Here is a 19568-nt window from a genome sequence, read left to right on the forward strand (position 1 = left end):
TTTTAGTGAATGAAGTCTCCTTATGCTTTTGTACAACCTGTGTTCATATATGTTTTTTTTTTTGCTATACTAGGATATCAGCGCACTGGCTCTCTCTCTACTTTTTTGCCACACAAAAAATGAATCAGTGCCTTGCTCAATACATTAACTGTATAGGTTGAGATAAAAAAAAAAAAAAGAAAGGTGAGCAAGCTGGGAGTCGGGGTGGTCCAGTGATGAACACCTCCTGTGTCAACCCTTCATCCTCTTGCTCTCTCTCTTGCTCTTCTCTCTCCTCTGGGCTGTTATTGATCTGATCTCCTCCTCTCTCAACTGGAGCCATGATTCATGTTGTTCCGACTGGCCCTCACTCACCACACACAGACACAGCTCAGTCATGCCCTTCGCTATCTATCTGTCCATCTGTCTCTGCCTGCTCTCCCTCTTTCTGCCCTCAGGCAAGTCAACCTGCTATTCATATAGGGCCACCATGACCCGGCATGGCCTGGGTGTAATTATTATTGCTTCTCATTATTTGTGTTTTTATCTCTATTAGCTCTTTGTATGAAGCTCGTCATCTTTCAATATGAATCTCTTTGTATTTCTTCTTAACAGATGATTGGAATCAATGCTGAAAGCTGCCTCTTTTGAAGTTCTTTCTTCCCATCAAGCTTCACATGCACTTCATGGTGCAGGAAGAGCAGTTTTCATAGCTCTGCATTGCTGTGCTTTATGATATTGATTAGGTTAAATGTCATTTCTTGTCCTAGCAGGGATTCAAAGAAAAGTTTTTGGCATTTTTTTGTGTCCTATATGCAATTTAAAAATATATAAAAATATATTCAGATGTCATTTCTCAAAGTGTTCAAGGCCGTTCCAATTCAGAATGTTCATTTTCTGATGAAAAAAGCAAAATAAAAAGCAAAAAAAAACCTAGAGATACAGCGGGAGAGAGAGAAGGGGCAGAGGGAGAGAGAGACAGAGATGTGCAAAGGCCTTGCAGCAGCAGAAGCACATAAAAGCCTAGCTTCAGCCAAGGCTCCTGCTCCAATGTGTAGAAATTAATTGAGTGAAAAAAATCTGCTGTTTAAGGTTGAAGTGGGTTATGGGAGGCAGTGTAACAATTGTTTTCTGTTTGCCAGGGGCTATATATCGTTCATTCCGGCTTTCTCTCTTCTCCCCGCTCAACACTGGCCTCTCCCCCTCCCCACCCTCCTTCCTCCCTTACCATCCATCCACCTTCTAAGCCTCTCTTGCTCCCTCCTCTCTTTTTCATCAGTCTTTTATTTTCCACAGTCTACAGTCTTTTTGATTCATTTTTATCTCTCCCATTTTCATCTATCACACAGGAGATTTTTTTTTTGCTGTCTTTAAACGTTTTCTAGCAATAACAGGCACCATTTATGAAATGAGGGTTTTACCGAATTTGCTTATGTGTGTGTGTTCAGTGTGGAAATTCCCTCACATTTATGGAATATATACATACATATTGTAAGACAAATTTAACGCCCTAATAGTAAAGCTATACACCTACAATGAATTCTGTAGGTGAATCGCTCTACATGCATGCGTCTTTATTCGGTAGTGACAGGAACAGGGGAGTTCTGCACAGTGTTGACACACTGTGCAGAACAAGCTTAGCACCCCTTGGGCTTAAACAAATGACTCATTTTCTCTTCACATTAAAATGTGCAATAAATTTCTCAGAAGTCTGCTGCTAATCCAAAAAAACTATCAAAACAGCAACAAAAAGCTAAACAAGAGACATCCTTAAAATCAACACAAAACAAAGACGGAGTGGAGACAAAGATGCATGCGCTGCATTGCATGATGAAGCTAACATCTAATCAGATCACTGTTAAAAAAAAAAAACAGCATTGGCACACGCTGATGTGTCAGCATACAGAAAAAGAGAGGGATGCACAGAGCAACACACACAAACAGAGAAGATAATAGAAAGCAGAGAAAAAGATGGATAACACAAATGAACAAAACGCTAATGAAGAGACTTTTATCTGCTATTATAGTTCCTCCGTTGCCCAAAGCAAAGGGTTAAACCTGTTTCCTGTGTTAAACTACTATTTAAGCACTCTTTCATGTAAAATATCAAACCTTTCAATATCACTCTGAGGGAAGCACAGTTGCTCACACTGTATGTTTCTATACAAACACTTAAGTATTCTCTTTGAACTTTGCAGTTCCACTCATTATACCTCCTTTGAAGAGTGAATGTTGGAGCATTGGTACATTTTGATTTTGAAGTTATTAAATGCAACACAGCAGCAAATTACATTTAAACCTCTGTTTTGCTGGTTAATAATACATAGGCCATGTGCAGAAGCCAGCAGAATAAATAGCCAAGCAACAAGAAAGATAAAGGAAGCCAGCAAGCGAGATGCTTGAGTTTAGCAAATTCATCTCAGTTTAACTGTTAACATATCAATTTTTTTTTTGCATATTAAGCACAAACTGTGATGCTGTACTTGCTTTTTGAGTTAAGAGAAGATAGCCTCACTGGATGACTCTTCCTTAACACCTTTGCTGGCCCCCAGTAGTGTCCTAAACACTAACTCCAGTGTTGCACGCCCTATCTGAGAGAAATTAAAATAGCCACGTTGAGGAAAGCAGACACGGTTCTGCCAAGGCCATAAGGGATCGGAGGAAAACTGCTGTTCTTGACATAGGGGCTGGTTTTCACTGTAATAATGGCTTCATAACAACAGAGACCTAAGTGGCTTTTTCAAAAGAGAGAAGCAGATGGAGCAAAAAAAATTACACACACACACACAGAAGGTTAAAGGAACATGATGAAGACAGAGGGGTAAAAATGGAAACTTGTGGCTTAGGTAAAGGCATACCCTTAGCATCGGCATTACAAATGCTAAATTAAGTCATACAGTTTGGCAATAAAAAAGTTAAACACCTAGTTACAGCAGATAGAGCTCAAGTTAATTATTCTGTTAACAATAATTTAGCATTTCTGCAGCAATCATGTGACCAGCAAGACTTTGACACTGACACAAGCATACAACAAAATTGGAATAGTTATTATTAGCAGCAAATCCTGTACAGTTACAGTGGGGTCATGCAGTACTGTGGTGCACAGTCTACAAAAGATGCCATCACTCTTAACTTCACTCTTAATCTATTAACTGCAGCCTCCTCTGGTCTTAACATTAGCATAAAATAGTTTACTGGGAGCTTCATGGCATGGATAACCATGGCTGAGCACTAGGTGTAACTTTTATCCATATATTGTAGCTTTAGAGTGTGACCCCACTCTTGTAATTAAGCATACTGGTTTATGTTGTTTAAAATAGTCTATTTATCCTTAAATGGATAAATAGTGGTATGGACTGTAAAGGTGGCCCAGTGTATATTCATGGTTTATTTAGGATTTTATTTATTTATTTATGAATTTGTCTTGTATTGCCCATTTAAATGTTATTTATTTATTTTATTTTATTTCAATCGAACGAACTTAGCCAAATGTTTCCCTGTCAAAGTTGGTTCCCCAAACAGTTTGTGTGCTCTGGTGCCTATCCTCCATATCCTGAAGAAAATAAAGCATTCCAAGCAATTTACAGTACACATTATAGTGCATTTAATAGGTTTTCAAGATAATAAAACTACTCTTCAAACATAAATAAGGTGATCGTTGTGTCCCTGCCTCTACACAAAAATGTTACAAAAGTGTATAAATTAGGCAAAAGCTGGTACCGCCTGCTTTTCTTTTTCTCCCACCTATGATTTAAGCAAATCATTGCCAGGAATGATCTGAGGCCCGGACTAGAGTTGACCTTTAAAACATAACACAACTCACTACAAGACTTAGTATTTTCTCTTGAGTGTGTGTCTTTGAAGAGCATTCTGGCCTGAGCCGCTGAAAAGGTAGAAAACAGAAATGTTGCCTGTTAACATTCAGCTCTGCTACTATTAAGCATTCTCTTTTCTGTTCAAAATCTTTTTTTTTTTCATTTTGTTGTGTCATATTGCTTTAGGTCATCTTTATACATGTTATTCTTTCCTAATTGTTTTTACCACAGGAGAATGAAAGAATTGAAGCTGCCAGATAGTTCTTCCTTTCCATGAGACCTCGGAGGGCTTTGAGGAACTACTGTGGGTAGCCAAATTCAGTCTAATAAGAGACAATGTCCTTAAGTTCAACAACAAATTAAAATATGTCTGTGTCTGGTTTTGTGAGGGGAGTTTCTCCCTCCTCAACGCAACACAGAAAAATACCCCTGTGGAGATGCCTCAGCATGACTACACCACAACATTTTGCAACAGTTGTAAATTAAATTAAGGAAGGTATTGATAATATACAGCTTTATATTACACTCTTTATATCATCACTCCATACAACAACCTTTCTAATGTTGAGCCAACCCAAAATAGGCTGATGGACCGAAATGGTCCAATGATAGCTGGGTCAGCATGAAATACAGAGCTTAATGTTTCCAGAGTGATTTGGAAACTGTTTGATAAAAGGGACAAAAACTAATTACGGTGAGCTTGAAGGAAAATCATGAGTAAAGTGCAGGTTCCTAAGGCTTAAGGGTAACACGTTCATGTCAGAAGGCTTTGATTCAGTCGCTAATAACAGCATAACAAACACAGTTGAGCCCTTATGGAGAAGAGAGAGGATAATTAAATGTGCCAGAAAAACAACAACAAAATAGTTTTCTATTTTAGATTTTAGGCTCTAGCACTCTAATGTCCATGGCAACATTTAAGGACCTTAATAATTTATTTGTATTGATTGATTTTGACTTTGTTCATTAATATGCCATGAAGCTTTTTTATATTCTCTCTTCATAAGCTTAGGTTTACCCTATACCTGAGCCTGAAATGAGAAGACCGGTAACTTAACTGCTTTCACATGCCCATGTAGCCACTCAGTTTTACTATATGTGAGAGCCTAAGGTTATAACCATGGAAACAGTTCTTTAAAATATTGCTCATAGATTGCCTTTAACTCCTCCACAATCAGGTAATTCAAAAGGGAAGAGCTAGTGTGCTCTCAGGCAAGCGGAAAAAAAAAGAGTGAATAACAAAGTCGACTCCAGGAGAAGTGCGAATACGATGGAAAAAGTAATCAATTTAGTGCCTTTACAGAGCAGGCAACTGACTGTTGTCTAGCAGACAGCCTGTAAGTTAGAATAAAAATGTAAAATACAAACTTTTTTGCTTTGGGCATTGCTTGTATCAGTAATGTGATCTTAATTTCACAGTTGACTTGGAGCAGGGACAGGAGGGAAAGCACGCATTGTGTCACCTCCTCACAGAAAAAGGGGTTTTGTTTAGTGCCCTCTCACATCTGGCCTCAAAATCTGGTGATATCAGCTACTGCATCTGTAAATCAGTGTTACTACTGCTACTAAACGCATACAGTCACCCACAGCAACCCTATTTCACAGATATGCAGCCAGTTTCACTATAACTTACCAACTCTACCCACTCATTTGGCCATGAAATAGTGAAATGTTAGTTTTAACCAGCTGGCAAAAAATGAACAGACAGACTGGATTTTAAAAGTGGAATTCGGGGGAATAATACAGTGCTACAAATTTAAATATATGTTTGATTTGGTACAAACAGAAGGGCAAGAATACTTGCAAGCAGGAGTTAAATACTGAAGGTCATGTGATTTTGAAAGCCAATGCAGTGTAGCATCCAGTGCTCATCCAGTAGCATCCACTCCATTACAACATTAGCAACTAATGTTTTGACATTTGTCTTCATTATTATCAATGAACAGAGGCGATTGAGCCACCAGCATGCTCCATTACCTTCCTTCATTGCACAGTTGCACAGTTGAAATCACACATTAGGGTGGATCCAACATAAAATGACAAGTTACGGGACCTAAGGACTACCAGCTGATTATTTAGGTGGTGGAGGATGAGAGAGTTAGGTGAAGGCATGGTGGGGTGGAAGAGATGCAGGCAAGGGATTTTGGGAATTGGTAGCGAACTGTACCAGCATTAAAGTGTAAGGAGCACGGGGGCACAGAGCAGCACAGCACACCTTAAGAAGAGAAGCTCATTTCAATCGGTATAATTAGCCTGTGGTAATGAAATAAGTCAGAGGCACTGCCACCTTCACTTAAGAGAAAATCGATCTGTGTTTGAGGGAGTTTATTAAAGCTTAGGAATAATGGGAAGATAGGATAGAAGGGGTGGAGGAGTGGAGGTGATGGAGGTTGAGCGCACATTAACAGCTAATCAGAAAGAAAAGGTGGTAGCATTGGGGTAGAAGCTTGACAAGAAGCAGAACAGAGATCAGCTGGAGTTTCCCAAAATAAAAGCGTTTAAGGTCTGTGCTATTTCACAGGGGGAAGCCATAGGACGTGAGAGCTATGGACATGTGAGACATACATGCTGAATATAAAGATGAGATATTTTTTTCTTTTTTTAAACATAGTTTATCAAGGCCTGTTGCAAAAGAGGATTCGGACTGATAGATAGTCACTGGAAGTGCTTGAAAGGGTCTTTTTGGACGTTGGGTGAATAACTTGAGCTTGGTAAGCACCGGGTGTGGTGAGATAATCACTGATGGACATTTCTCCTCAGGTTCCCCAAATGCATGCTGGTTGATGTGGGTGCTGCTTGCTCATTTATCCAGCCGTCTGGCCAACTCACCTGGAGTGATGGGGGAGACGTCAGGAAGGCAGGCTGCTATTTCACGGCCTGTTAAGCGCTAATGCCGCAACATGCCCTGCGCTCCAATTTTAGGGAACAGGGAGCATTACCGCCCAACTCAAGGTTCTGTCCGTCTGGACTGTGGACTTGGACAGTAGTGAAGGGATGGGGTTAGCAAGAAGAAAAAGAGGTGGGAGTAGAGGAGAATGATGAGATGTCTTGTGAATGAATTAAAAGACAGAAATAAAACAAACAGAGAAAAGCTCACAAAACAGTAAAAAGCAGAAACAAGTGGAATCTTTTTACACAGGCTGCTGAGCAAGCACTGTGGAGCAGACAGGACAGCAGCACACTGACATCCACTTCTGCCATGCTAGGCTGCTTCTCGCAGGCCCCAGAAGGCTCCTCGCTCCCAGGCTTACAGCCTTTCCCTTGCCAGAGCTCCTGAACATCACTAGCCTGACCCACCCACAACATTTGTCCTCAGTGTGCACTAAACTTGGCCCATGTAATAACCACAGAACCTCCATTAAGCACTGCATGGCTAGAGAATCAGAGCATCTACAGCACAGTGTGAACGGTGTAAAGAATCTCCTGTAAAACAAGTGAGAATGTGCTCAAGTTATGCCAATTCTTTGTGTTCTGGCTTGTGAATGTGTAATATGAATTATGCATAAAAACATTATTCTCTTCTGTTCTGAAGCAAAGTACTGGGAAGAAATTGCTAGCTCTTTATCCCATCCTACATTCACTGAACGGAGGGCAAAAGTCAAGTCATTTATGTCAAGCATGTGCTTACAGTAAACATCACATCCATCATAGTGTAGTTACAGCAGTGATGGATCACCTTTCTCATCTGCCATTCTTGAGGTGTGAGGTGTTTAAAGGACATGACCCAGGTCTTTCAAGGCTGCAAGAGGTGGCGTGCACATGGAGAAAGACACAGCAGAGTCCAAGCAACATAACTCACAACGCACAGATGAGACCCGCACTGTATTTCTATATACACAATATGAAACAGCAGTTATGGGCCAATTTCTATAAGCTCTCATGTGGCCTTGCAGTCCTAAGTCATTTTCTTCCTCTGCTTTCCCTCTGCACCAAGCTCACGTTCATAGTATTCGCCACCTCTGCTGCTAATACAGCAATTAGCTCTAGTAAATTAGACTTGTTAGAAGGCATAGGGCCTTGCAGACAAAATCACAAGAAGGTGAGTTACACACTTTCCAAGTAACTGACAAGTGTGCCAACAAGAGCCATCGGCCATGGCATGTGACTCATAATGATTTCAGTTCAGTATGTTCTTTATCTCATATTGTTGAATATTCAGCAACTGTACTATAATTTTTCAGCCCATGACAGTCTTTTTGGACTGATGGACACAAGCTAAATAGTGTCTGCTAAAGAATTTCCCTTCTCTGATGCATGATGCATTTCTGGTAATTGCCCAAGTGCTTGTTGTTGGAACTAAACAGTAGGATTAAAAAAAAGATACAGGTACAGTTAGGTGAATGAGTAGAAGAATACAACAAAAAACACTGGGCTCAGTGACGAAGGCCTAGAGACTGGTCAGTGATATACTGGCAACCTCCCATCACCATAGAGAAGAATGCGTAACCCAGACCAGTTGATGAGTGGTTTCTGGAGGTTGCTGGCTGTCACTTGTAGAAATCAATCAAAAAGACGGTGCTACCAGATTGTCATGGTCATTGGTAGTTTCCAAGGAAGACGCTGATTTGTTTGCAAATATCAGTTAACCAATGACTTTGCAATAGTGAAACTTGGAAATGAGCATTTCAAACTAGAAACAGAGAACATTCAGCTTCCAAATAAAAGCTGTGCCTTACTGCAGAAACCAACAAGTTTCAAAAGGCAGAACTTGGACGGGGAATGGTCTGTGTTTTTGGTTTGTGTTTAAGCCGTCACAGTTTTACTACCATTCAACAAGTGGTTGGCACATACTTGCAGACAAGTCAACATCTTCCATTCAAACTATGGGTGACCACAGCAATCTGCTAGCGGCCAAAGCGATCAAAAGGAGGTTTTCGGTGCAGTACCGTACACCTTTTTGCGCCCATTTACTCCTAACAATTGCCAGTAACCTCTCACAGCCACTCACCAACTGACCAACTGATCAGATACTTACTTTTTCTCCCAGTGACTGATAGTTATTATGTGATTGCCAAATACTCAGTATGCTTGACATCTCTGTCAGTGTTTAGCCATCACTGTGTATTATTTGGACAATGACAAAAATGTTACTGCTGAATCCAACAACATGCCATAAATGTTTTCATTGTTCTTGGTCTTAAAACCAGGTTATATGTATTTTATGTTAAGCAGTTGAGAAGCAGTTGTTAATTGTGTACTCTATTAGAAAGCCTGCTGACTTTACATCTTGCCATTTATGTTTGACTAATTCTCCCTGCAATGAATTTAATAAAGAAGAACTGGTTTAACTTTAGGGATTTTATTTTGGGTTTTTTTGTATTTCAGAATTGTTGTGAGTTGAGCTGTGACAGTGATATTCAAATTGAGGAAGTTATTCCAAAGAAAAACAGCTGCTTTTCTGAAGCACTGAGCAGGATAGATGCTGGAAAATATAAAATATAATGCAGTATTCTGAGGAGGCACTGCCTCAGTGGATGCTGATGTGGGTACAGATGATAGCAGACATCAGGAAAGAGTAAGACATAAGCTCACTTTCAACTAATATCAGTTGTTGCTTTGCAGTAAATATTCTGCTTTAGATATAAAGCAGGTTTGTTTATATTTAAAGTCTCGTACTATGATTTACTTATAAGAGTGGTCATGTTTACACTTTTCTCATGCACCATTCCTCAGTTTTCTTAACTACTATTTGAGCGTAGTATCATTTGGACCTAGTAATCATTGAGAAAGAGATGGGACTTAAACCCTAGACCTGTCAAAGGTGCATCACGGCGTACCACATACAGAGCGACAAATTTTCGCTCTACAGCCAATTTGCAATCACCAGTTAACCTGCATGTCTTTGGACTGTAAGGAATTGTGCCACACAGGCATGATGAAAGGTGTTCTACGAGTTTGGGATTCTACAGTCAACTTCGTTTTTATATCCAGTGGAAGTGCACGCACTTTGCCTTCCTATCACCATATAACTCTGACAGATGTCACTTGGCTGCTGTGCATTTTTTCCCCCTAAGAAACTAAACCACAAAGGGACGAAGGATTTCTGAGTTCCTCTCTGTACTGGTTTATATATGCAGTGGCTACTGATAAAGTCAGAGCTCAGACACAAAATAGTGTCTAAACATAGCCTGAACTCACACATTAATTGAAAAAGAGCAATACAGGTTTAGCTTACTAAACCTTCTTTACTGCCAAAACTGCCGCAAACTGGAATCATATTTAATGCTTCAAAAGGACTGATGTGTGTAGTCTCAATGGGTTATCAGACCACTGTAGGACCAGAGATGACACTGAGCTGGCTAAGCGAGGGAAGAGGCCATTTTCTTGGAGTGACAAATATCTAGAGGAGTAGAAACACAGAGTAGAGCCCCTGTTGGGAGAATGCCTGAGCTTTGTCTTTGTCACACAGTGTGACACAGATGCACAGCACCACTCCCCGAGGTGTGCGGTTAGGTGTATGTATGTGTAAATTGTGTGCTTGGGTTTGTGTGTGTATGAGAGCACATTCACATAAGAAAGCTCAGAATCTCCCACCCTTATCATTGATCTCAACTCCTGTACTTTTAGCATTATTGCTTGTGGTCAATGTGAGAAAGAGACCAGAACTAAAACGTGAGCAATAATCAAATGCTGAGGAACTTTCTTTGAGTCTTTGGATGAGTCTTGCCATGACTCATTAACATGACTGCTAATAGATCAGCCAGGGTAGCAACACTGTCACCAACTTAAGTCTACTGAGAGGCTAGGTGAGCCAAGCACTGATGCAAGTGGGCTTTTATGGCAGCAGCTGGTATGGGTAGTGACTTGGAGTGAGGTGAGGGAACACTAGTTTCACAGTACTGCTTTGAGCCAGCAAGATTAATGTAGGCTCTCTGGAGCAAAGGCAACATCCAGAGCTTTAATAAGGTACAAACAATCGGTTCCACTCGACTGGCTTCCCAGGGAAAACTATTGTTGTGCTGCATTGTTTCTTGGTGAAGTTCCTTGGAGACACAGGCTGGCTGCTGCATGTGGCTGTCTCCATTACAGCCAAGGGAGAGCTCACTGTAGACCTCTGTTTGTCTGTGTCAGGATGAAGGCTGGCTCTCGTCCACCCCACACCCGCCCCCGTAGCCACCCCCGTGCCCACCCCTATCCCACCTCTCTTCCCATTTACTCCCTCTAAATCCAAACTCTTGTCAGCCCACTCACCTCAACTCCCTGCACTTTCAACTTCATGTGATCCTCCCGTGTGGTCTTCCCATCTTTCCTCTTCTTCCAGCAGTAGCCATCCTTTCTGTACTTCACCTTCTTCCTATTGTACAGTATCATCGACCCATTCTGCGGCCTGGACCCGTCGAGACAGCAGAGACAGAGGAAGAGCAAAAGAGAGAAAGATAAGATAAGATGAGAAGAATTTTTAGGCAAAGCTACAGCACAGCTCAGGGACTCATTTTAGAGATGTACAAAGAAGCCTGACACGAGTCTACGCCAGGCAGAAAATGCACCAGTGACTTAGATGACAAGACTTCTTTATGGTGTTTTTCAGCATTGGTATGCACAGTTTGACAATGAACAAAGCACCCTTCAGCATACATTTCTTCCAATGAGAAGTTTGTGTGCTGTGAGGAATTAAAGTGACACTCCTTCTCTCAGAGTAAATTACATGAAGGCCAGTTTGTAAGGAAAGCGGCATGGGGGGTGAGTGGGTTTCTTCCTTATCTCTCATTCATCCAACTTAAATGAGTTGTGGTGTTGGAAGTCCCTAGGGGAAAGAGAAGATCTTCCTTCACACTCCATTCATAATTCATTCTCCCTCCACCAGACCACAGCCTGTAGGCTCATAATGATATAATGTACTATTTGATGATAATCTGCCTTTCCATTTCGATTTGTAACAGAGGCATTTGCCGCTCAGTGTTAAACATTAACAGAAAGTGTAGCATAAAACATTTATGACTTTCTCAACAATTAGGAAGCAGTTAGACACAGTTACGTGTATATGTATTAGTATTTATGTGTATTGTGCAGTGGTTACAAATCATCAGTATGAATCCATACATAGTGCTCACTCTCCACAGATTCCCACACACTTGTCCATACCTCCACAGTGCAGTGGTGGGTTTCCATCACTGGACATGACTTTGACTTAAATTCATTTCCTGGCAACATCCCCTCACCCTAAACTTATCTCAACCTTGAACCAAGTCTTCCAGGAGTCCAGTCGAAATTATAATGATTAGTGGTATGGGGACTTGCATTTTATCCCCAGAAGCAGAGACAGTCCCCACAAAGTGAATGTAAATGTGGTTAGGTCCCCACAACATAAGTAATACAAGTATAAACACATCACACACAGCTGCTATGATTTGGAGCACTCCCAAATGAGAACAGGTTTGCATCCGTGTTTGTTGCCTCACAGTGAATGAGTGGGAAAGCCGCCTGCCCAGGATGCTGAGGAGGCAGTGTAACTGAAGGGGGCTTAACCATCCAGTCAGCTGGTGAACCTTGTTAGTGTTTTGCTCATTGCTCCACACATAAAACATGCACAACACACACAGGCACAGATATGTAAAACTAGAAACACAAAAAAGAGGAAAAACTCTCATCAAAGCGAAGGGGGGAAAAAGTCGGGTTGATTTGTGGCTTCTGTAGCAATAACCAAAATACGAAAAACCAATGGTTGTTTTGCATTGTTTTGTTGTTTATTGTTAAAAAAAATTTCCACAAGATTTATTTATAAAGCTGCATGCATCATTTTGCAGGGCTGCCTTTAGGGGCCAGGGCGTGTGTTTATCTTGGTATCACTCATCAATCATTTTTCCTTGCTGGATCTCAGGGGCCAGTAAAGAGGGAGGAGAAGAGGGGAACTGGGGTCCCTGCAGTCCCCCCTCTGTGGCCCCTGACAGCACCTTCTAATGAGAGACGCCACTCACACACTGATGTGCTCACTCCTTCCTGATCTCCCTTCCTCCCTTTCCTCCTCCCTTTCCCTCGCTGAAGCCTGCTCTTCTCGCCGTCAGTCAATTCAAGCTGTTCACCAGGGAATGTCTTTGTCTCCTCCCTCGCTCCCTGCTCACTCTCTCCCTCTTGTTTCATATCTGTCTCAGGATCCCTCACCTACACCCTCCCACACCTCCTTCTCTCCTATTGTCTTCTCCTTACTCACTCCCCTGTCTTGTTCGGTACTTTGCATGCTTTGCAGAAAACAACTATTAAACAGACGTGTTTATTGGTCAGCTTGAGAAGTGGAACTCCTCGATGGCTGTATGCAATATACACAAAGCATAAATTGTTTTGTATTTTACAGCATCCATAACGTCACCCATCGTTGAGATGCGATCATAAATGGCACTCTGGAGCTAAGAACTTTGCAGATTGCTGTAATCTCATCATGTACTCCTCCAGATCTGCATACCAAATATCACTTGAAGGACGCTCATCTGAGATGCCATTCCTGTTTTTGGTAGCAATCAAACAAGAAATGGCCCTCTAAAAGTTTGATGCTATTATTCGCTTCAATATCATTCTGGGTTTTGTCCTTCAAAAGATACAAGGAGTGTGTGCTTCTTAAAATGTAGCTCTGCGTGAGACAAAAAGATGGGCGCGGATGAGATAAGGCAGAAAATCAAATGACACAGGGCTATCTGATCTCCTCCAGAGCACTGGAAATTGGGGTGAGGCTTCGGTGTCAGAGGCTCCACGCCGTATTTATCGGCTCGGCGCAAAAACGTATTCGCTCAGCTATTTTTGAGGGACTGTTAGGTAGATGCTATTTTCAATTCAAGGCACTTAGGGCCCAGAAGAGAGAGGCTAGGCACCCATTCTGGGGTAGGTCTTAGGCAAAAACTAGTCTAAAATGCATGCTTTGGCATAATGTGTCTCCTTTCCCTCCTGCTGTCTCCCACTCTCTCTCTCCCCCTCATCTTTTACTACTGTATACTTAGGCGCTTCAATTAATCTTATCAGAATTACACATATTTATACATGAGGGGAAAAAGCTAACTGCTCCGTTATCAAAGAAGCGTGACAGGAGGCCCTCTGTCTCAGATGCCTAAATGTGGCAGATTAATATGGAAATACAGGCTTCTAAAAAAGTGCACACAAGCTCCACAGCTGCCTCTCTCTTCTTTGGAGTTTGCAGCGATAATAAGCTTTACCCTCAGGGTGGTGTTAGGCCTTGTCCAGTCCTTTAGGAATCACTCATTTACCCAGGTAATGGCATTCACTCAATCAGATCTGTTGATTTGAAAAAGTCAGGGGAGGGTGGAGGTTTTATGAGGCTGGTGACGTGATCGGCATGGGTAACAAAGCCAAAGCAGGGAAACCTGGGCCCAAAGGCAGGTAAGGAAGAAAAAAAACTGCTCACATTCTCAGCTTTACTGTCTAAAGGCCTGTCGGCACAAACAGATACAGAAAGGGAAAAGCTACATGCACACAAAAAGCGAAATCTGAGTGAGAACAAGAGATTCTTCTGTTCTCCACAGCTCTGGTGAATCGCCTTGGATTAAAATGAAAAAAGACACAACATGTAGGCCATACATTATTCATAATACATGGTATAAGTTATTACTTTTTTACTGGACTTAAAACTACTCAAATGTAGCAGGTGTGCTCAAGTGTAAGACAAGAATACTAAATTGGTAGTCCAGGTTATAATAGTAAAGGTTATGCTTCTTTCTGAATGTATTTTTGTCAAAAGGCTTACAAGAATGAAATATCTCAGTCTTGGTGAACTGGCGTAGCCCACATCGCCACATTCCCTGTGATGCTCTAGGTTTGATTAATACCATGCTGCAATGCATGCTGTTTTTCTCCCTAGCAAGCTCGACTGACATTGGAGAGGAGAGAAGAGCTGGGCTGGAGAGGCTTTGAAGATCGGAGGGTGAGCTGGTTGGGGCCTGAAGTGGCTCAGGAGGGAGGCGACACCTGCTGTTCTCAATTACCCATCGGAGCCTTCAGCCATCACAGCCTTTACCCCACTGTGTCAACAACCACACTTCTACCTACTACTCATCTAAACACATCCACATACACACACCTGTATTTTGTGTTACACAAAAAACCAATCCTATTAAGAATAAATATGAGGGATAAATATGCCCCTGGGCACTCGAACAGAAGCACAGCACACAGTAACCCCATTGCTCCATATGGGGATAACATTATTAACACGAAGAGTGACAGACCATCAATAACACACTGATGCTTGTCATTACAGTTTCTGTCAATCACAGTTAAAACATAAATCACGTGTTCATACACATGCGATTGAGAGCACATGCGCACACTTGGAGCTGTCAAAACTTTGCAGCGTTTTTTTTCGCATGTAATGTAATTACATGGCGAGCAATGGTGCTCTATTAGACAGCACATGATCTTTGAGCTAGATGTGTGAACAGAAAGGTGCTGGCGTCAGGAGCCCCTATCTGGACGCATCACGTGCAATTGATGACTCGCAGATAAGCTGCTCCTTTCAGACCTGCCAACGAATGCATCAGGAAGTGGGGCGTACACTAAAACTACTTTAAATGTAAATCTGCCATGGCCTCATGATTGAGATTCATCGTCTGTACTGCTCTGAAACCCTCCAACTCCCCCGCTAGCGTGCGTATGTCGAGATGCCGCAGGTCGCGTTCCTCTTTGACTGCCAATGAGGCCTTAGCACCTGGTCACTGTAATGCCTTACTGCTGTAGTCCTGAGTGGCTCAGGACTACAGCCCTCAACCATTCTGATAATTAAGACAATGAGGGCTGTGTGGTGGGTTAGTCAGCTGGAACAAGTCATGCATCTTTTTAATCATATCTCATGATCTATTATTTTTCCTAGGGTGTTATTTTCTCACCTCTGCAGACTTTTTGAAACACATTTTAATTTTATTCTAAATATTTTTAATAAAAAAAATGATTTAAGAGTATAAAACAATGGTTGACACGAATTAGACTGAAGTAAATGATGGAAGTTAAGTTTTCCAAACATGGCGTCAGATACTGATCTCCAAGGCTGTACAGATGGAGCTCAATGTTTATTTACCCAGTGTTCAGCTAAATACAACAGTAATAATGAGAGGGTAGCTAGGCCCCTGGAGTTGTAATTCAGGATAGGGAGACAGATCGTGTGCCTCCCCTCTTCCTCTCTATCTATACTGCCGGTGATTGCCACAGAACTCAAGCTCCGGCCCACTGCCTTCCAGCACAAAACAGATGTTTCCCCCACACTTATCTCAATGAAAAAATCACAGACAATTTACAAAGAATATAAATTACTGTTGTAGCTGCACATCAGTGTCTCTGTCCCTATAAGACCTTGTAAAGAGGATAAGGGTGAATTGCTGTGGGAGGGTGGGTGAATTGTTGGGGGACAACATAAAGCGGATGGAAGCAGTAGGGGAGGAGGGTGGCGTGGCTCTTATCTGGTCCACAGCAGCCCGGCGGAATGAGAGGGTGGCTGGTGATTGGCGGTGATGCTTTACTGATAGCACTAAGCTGGTTTCATGCACATTTCAGGGAGGCTGCCATCACTGCTCAGAGTTAAAGCTCTCAGCTGCTGCCAGTGGATGAGGTTTGGATGTTATTTACAAATAGCCATGTCATACACTGGTTACACCTCTCCATTCTCTGTGTCAACACATACACACATAGCATTAGCGACTAATGTGCAGCTTTGATGTACAGCTTAGGTGACACGGAATCTGAATTTTAGTGCTTGTAAGGTTTTGGCTGTGAAGACATTTTTTATTCACTTGAAATGCACACTGTCACTGCATGTTTGTGTGTACCTGTGTGAGAGAGAGTGCATATAATGTGTTAAACTGGGTTGGAATGTTGATGACTTTCAAATGCATGCTCAAAAGGCTTCCACATCATGTTTGTGGCGAATGCTATTTCCAGTCTTTAGTCAGTACTGTATGCATATGCTTACTTGGAAAAAAGCGACTACAGAGACGATGATTCATACCTCACATGCTTTCCGCTAATCTTCACAAATCATCCATGGTGTGTCTCAGTACGTTGTAAATGAAGGTGCCATCAGAATGAAGTTTCTCTACATCCCAGCTCTTGCTGACAACTACATGCTGTGTGCATCGTGCAAGTGTAAACTTAAGTCCTGTAGCACTGCCTTATTATGACACTTTGTAAAGAGGATGCTTTTGTATTTTCAATAATGCATGGCCAGCAGGGAATTGCGTACAGCCTTATTTTATGTCATGGAGTAAAGTTGCTGTTTTAGCAGCTTATGTTCTCCCCTGGTAGGAAAATACTAATGCAATTAAATCTAAGTCGAACTAGACTGCAGCAAGAAAAGGTCAGGTTTTTATTATTAGTAACAACAATCTTCCTTTCATATGAGAAGCAGGGGGGATTCAGACACCAACTTAATGATGTGGTCATGTATTTTTAAGAGCCCAATTTAGGGGGAAAGATCAGAGATTTTTATTCCTCCATGTCAATCTCCTAAAGCCACATTCAACAAGCAATATAAACTTCTGCGATTGTCCTAAACAGAAAAATATAAACGACATCATGAAAGGGGAAAAAAAAGAAGCAAAAGGTAGAGACTCAAACCCTGGATTTTAAAGCTGCAGAACAAACTGTAAAACACTGAGAGCTTAAGTCTGTGCGTATTGGCAGCAGTTTTATGAAGATATATTAAGTTATTCGTTTTGATTGTGAGTATAAAACCTCCTGCTGTGAAATAGATCTTGTATTCATATTTTTTCAGATAATATGGGCATCACAAGAAGACCTTGAAGTCCAGTTGAAATTAGGGTTACTGTATGTCTTTCTAGACGCCTCTACAGATACAAGATGGGCTGAGAACAGGCTCTCCTCTACATCTTGCCTAATGCCAGACCAGGCTAATGGATCACCTGGACGTGGCCCTCCTTGTCTCTCCTCCAGAGCAGTCAGTGCCACTGAACTTCCCCTATTGATCCCTCAGTGACGGAGCACAGCTAAGGCCAGTTATTGAACCACTTATGATTAATTCACAAATCCTGCCTTGTCCACAAAAAGGTAAAAGAACAAAGTACAAGCAGCAAGCGCGACTGGAAAAAAGAGAAGGATAAAGCACCAGGGAGGTCAAAAAACTCAACTTTTTAAAGTGAGACAGAACTACAGACTTAGAAGTGCTGCTTTACAAGCTGACCAAGCTATAAAGCACATCTCAGAGTCCCTTCTGTCACAAAAAACGTCAGCACAGTGCTATGGTGGGGGCTGGAGGTGGTTGAAAAGAGGGAGTGATAAAAAAAAAAAAGTGTAAAGGAAGAGAGACAGACAGGAAAGCTGAGTAGGAAAAGAAGAAGAAGCTATTCTTCCTTTCCCTTCCATTCCTTGGTCCTATTTTAGTCATGAGGATAGACCGATGAGGGTGAGAGGTTGAAATTGAGCTGTAACTCTATCTGGGTGCTGGAGCGAATCAGAAAGTCTATCCCACCTTTCACCTGGGAATCACAGCTCTCTCTCTGCCCTGTCTGGTCACCATACCAACCAGAGCCAGGCATCATGGGTTTAATTGGAGCCCTGGGCTCAACGGCGGCTCAGGCACAGATAGAGTGAGGGGGAGAAGGACAGACATCAGCCATGGTCAAGTGATGGTGGCCATGCAGATCAAATCGAATTTCAGGCATTGCTTGCATTGCAGGGCTCACGTTCTCAAGGTAACACTAAACATATTTGAGACCAAGCCCCCTTCATAGAAACACTTGGATTGGATTCCAGCATGAAGTAAGGCGCTGGCTTTCTTCTCTGATCCCTGTGTATGGTATAGGGATTTTACACGGACACGGACACACTGTGATTCGCCTCCATAAACACAAACTGTGCCAGAATGTTGAGTATACAAAGCATCAAGGGAGTCTAATCTTTATATGAGACAAAACAGAAAATGACAAGTATAAATGGGTAAATACAGAGTCATGATTCCCAGCAAATTCAGTGGTCAAACTAAGAGCTTCAGTGAATATTGAATGGAACTGTTGTGCTTTTTAACTAAGCAGGGAGAGCTGTTGTCCACAAAAAGATTAAAAACATAAAGATAAGCTACTTATTTTTTTTTTTTAAAAAGCAAATGTCTATGATTAAATTCTTTGAGCCATAACATAAAGAACTGTGGTAAGAGTGTACTGCATGTCAACCTGAATGAAAATTCCAACATGATTTCTCCTCACGACAGCCAAACTGAAAGATAATACATGCTGGTTGCTCTTGTTTACTTGTTGGCAATTACAAGTAATTTTCACTGATTTTTTTTTCCCATAAACGTAACAAATGCTCTGCAATCACCTAATGTATTGATCATCAAACTGAGCTTTGACTAGCCTTTGCACAGCTGCAGGAGAGCAGTGTGTGGGACAATCAGTACGATCCAACTTTGTACAAAACAGATTAAAGCTGCTTAGCTGGCCATGAGATCAAACTGCAGTTGCATTGGGAAGCCTCCAACTGTGAATGTGTGCAACTGTGTGTAGCATAAAAAAAGAGCATTTGTGCTCAGTGATTGTACTGCACCTTGGTTGGTTAAACAAAGTAAAGGAAAAAATAGACATAAGTAGGACAATTGCTAGCCGATTCTGCTTTTAGACAAAGAAAAAAAAATAGTTTGAGATGCCTATAATCCTTAGCATTTATATTCCTACTGATACTAAGGATGCTACGCTGTTAAAATGTCTATCACGAAAAACAAACCAGCACTGTAAACAGGTCTGCTGTAGTTGGACTGCTGTCCAGGCATGGCAGACAATCCTCATGGAAATGCATAACTAAACACTAATGATTGTGAAGAGTAGAAATCCA

The 19568-nt window shown here is 41.6% G+C and overlaps 1 protein-coding gene across 1 annotated transcript in view; it reads right to left on the bottom strand.

Moving 5' to 3' along the window:
- Positions 1–19568, bottom strand: part of camta1a (calmodulin binding transcription activator 1a) — a 278699-nt gene that overhangs the window by 113271 nt on the left and 145860 nt on the right. The window contains 1 exon segment of the mRNA XM_085146299.1: positions 10986–11121. Coding sequence (XP_085002425.1) covers positions 10986–11121 — 136 coding nt within the window.

This window comes from Neolamprologus multifasciatus, chromosome 20 (assembly GCF_963576455.1).
Source record: "Neolamprologus multifasciatus chromosome 20, fNeoMul1.2, whole genome shotgun sequence".
In the NCBI taxonomy this organism is placed as follows: Eukaryota; Metazoa; Chordata; class Actinopteri; order Cichliformes; family Cichlidae; genus Neolamprologus; species Neolamprologus multifasciatus.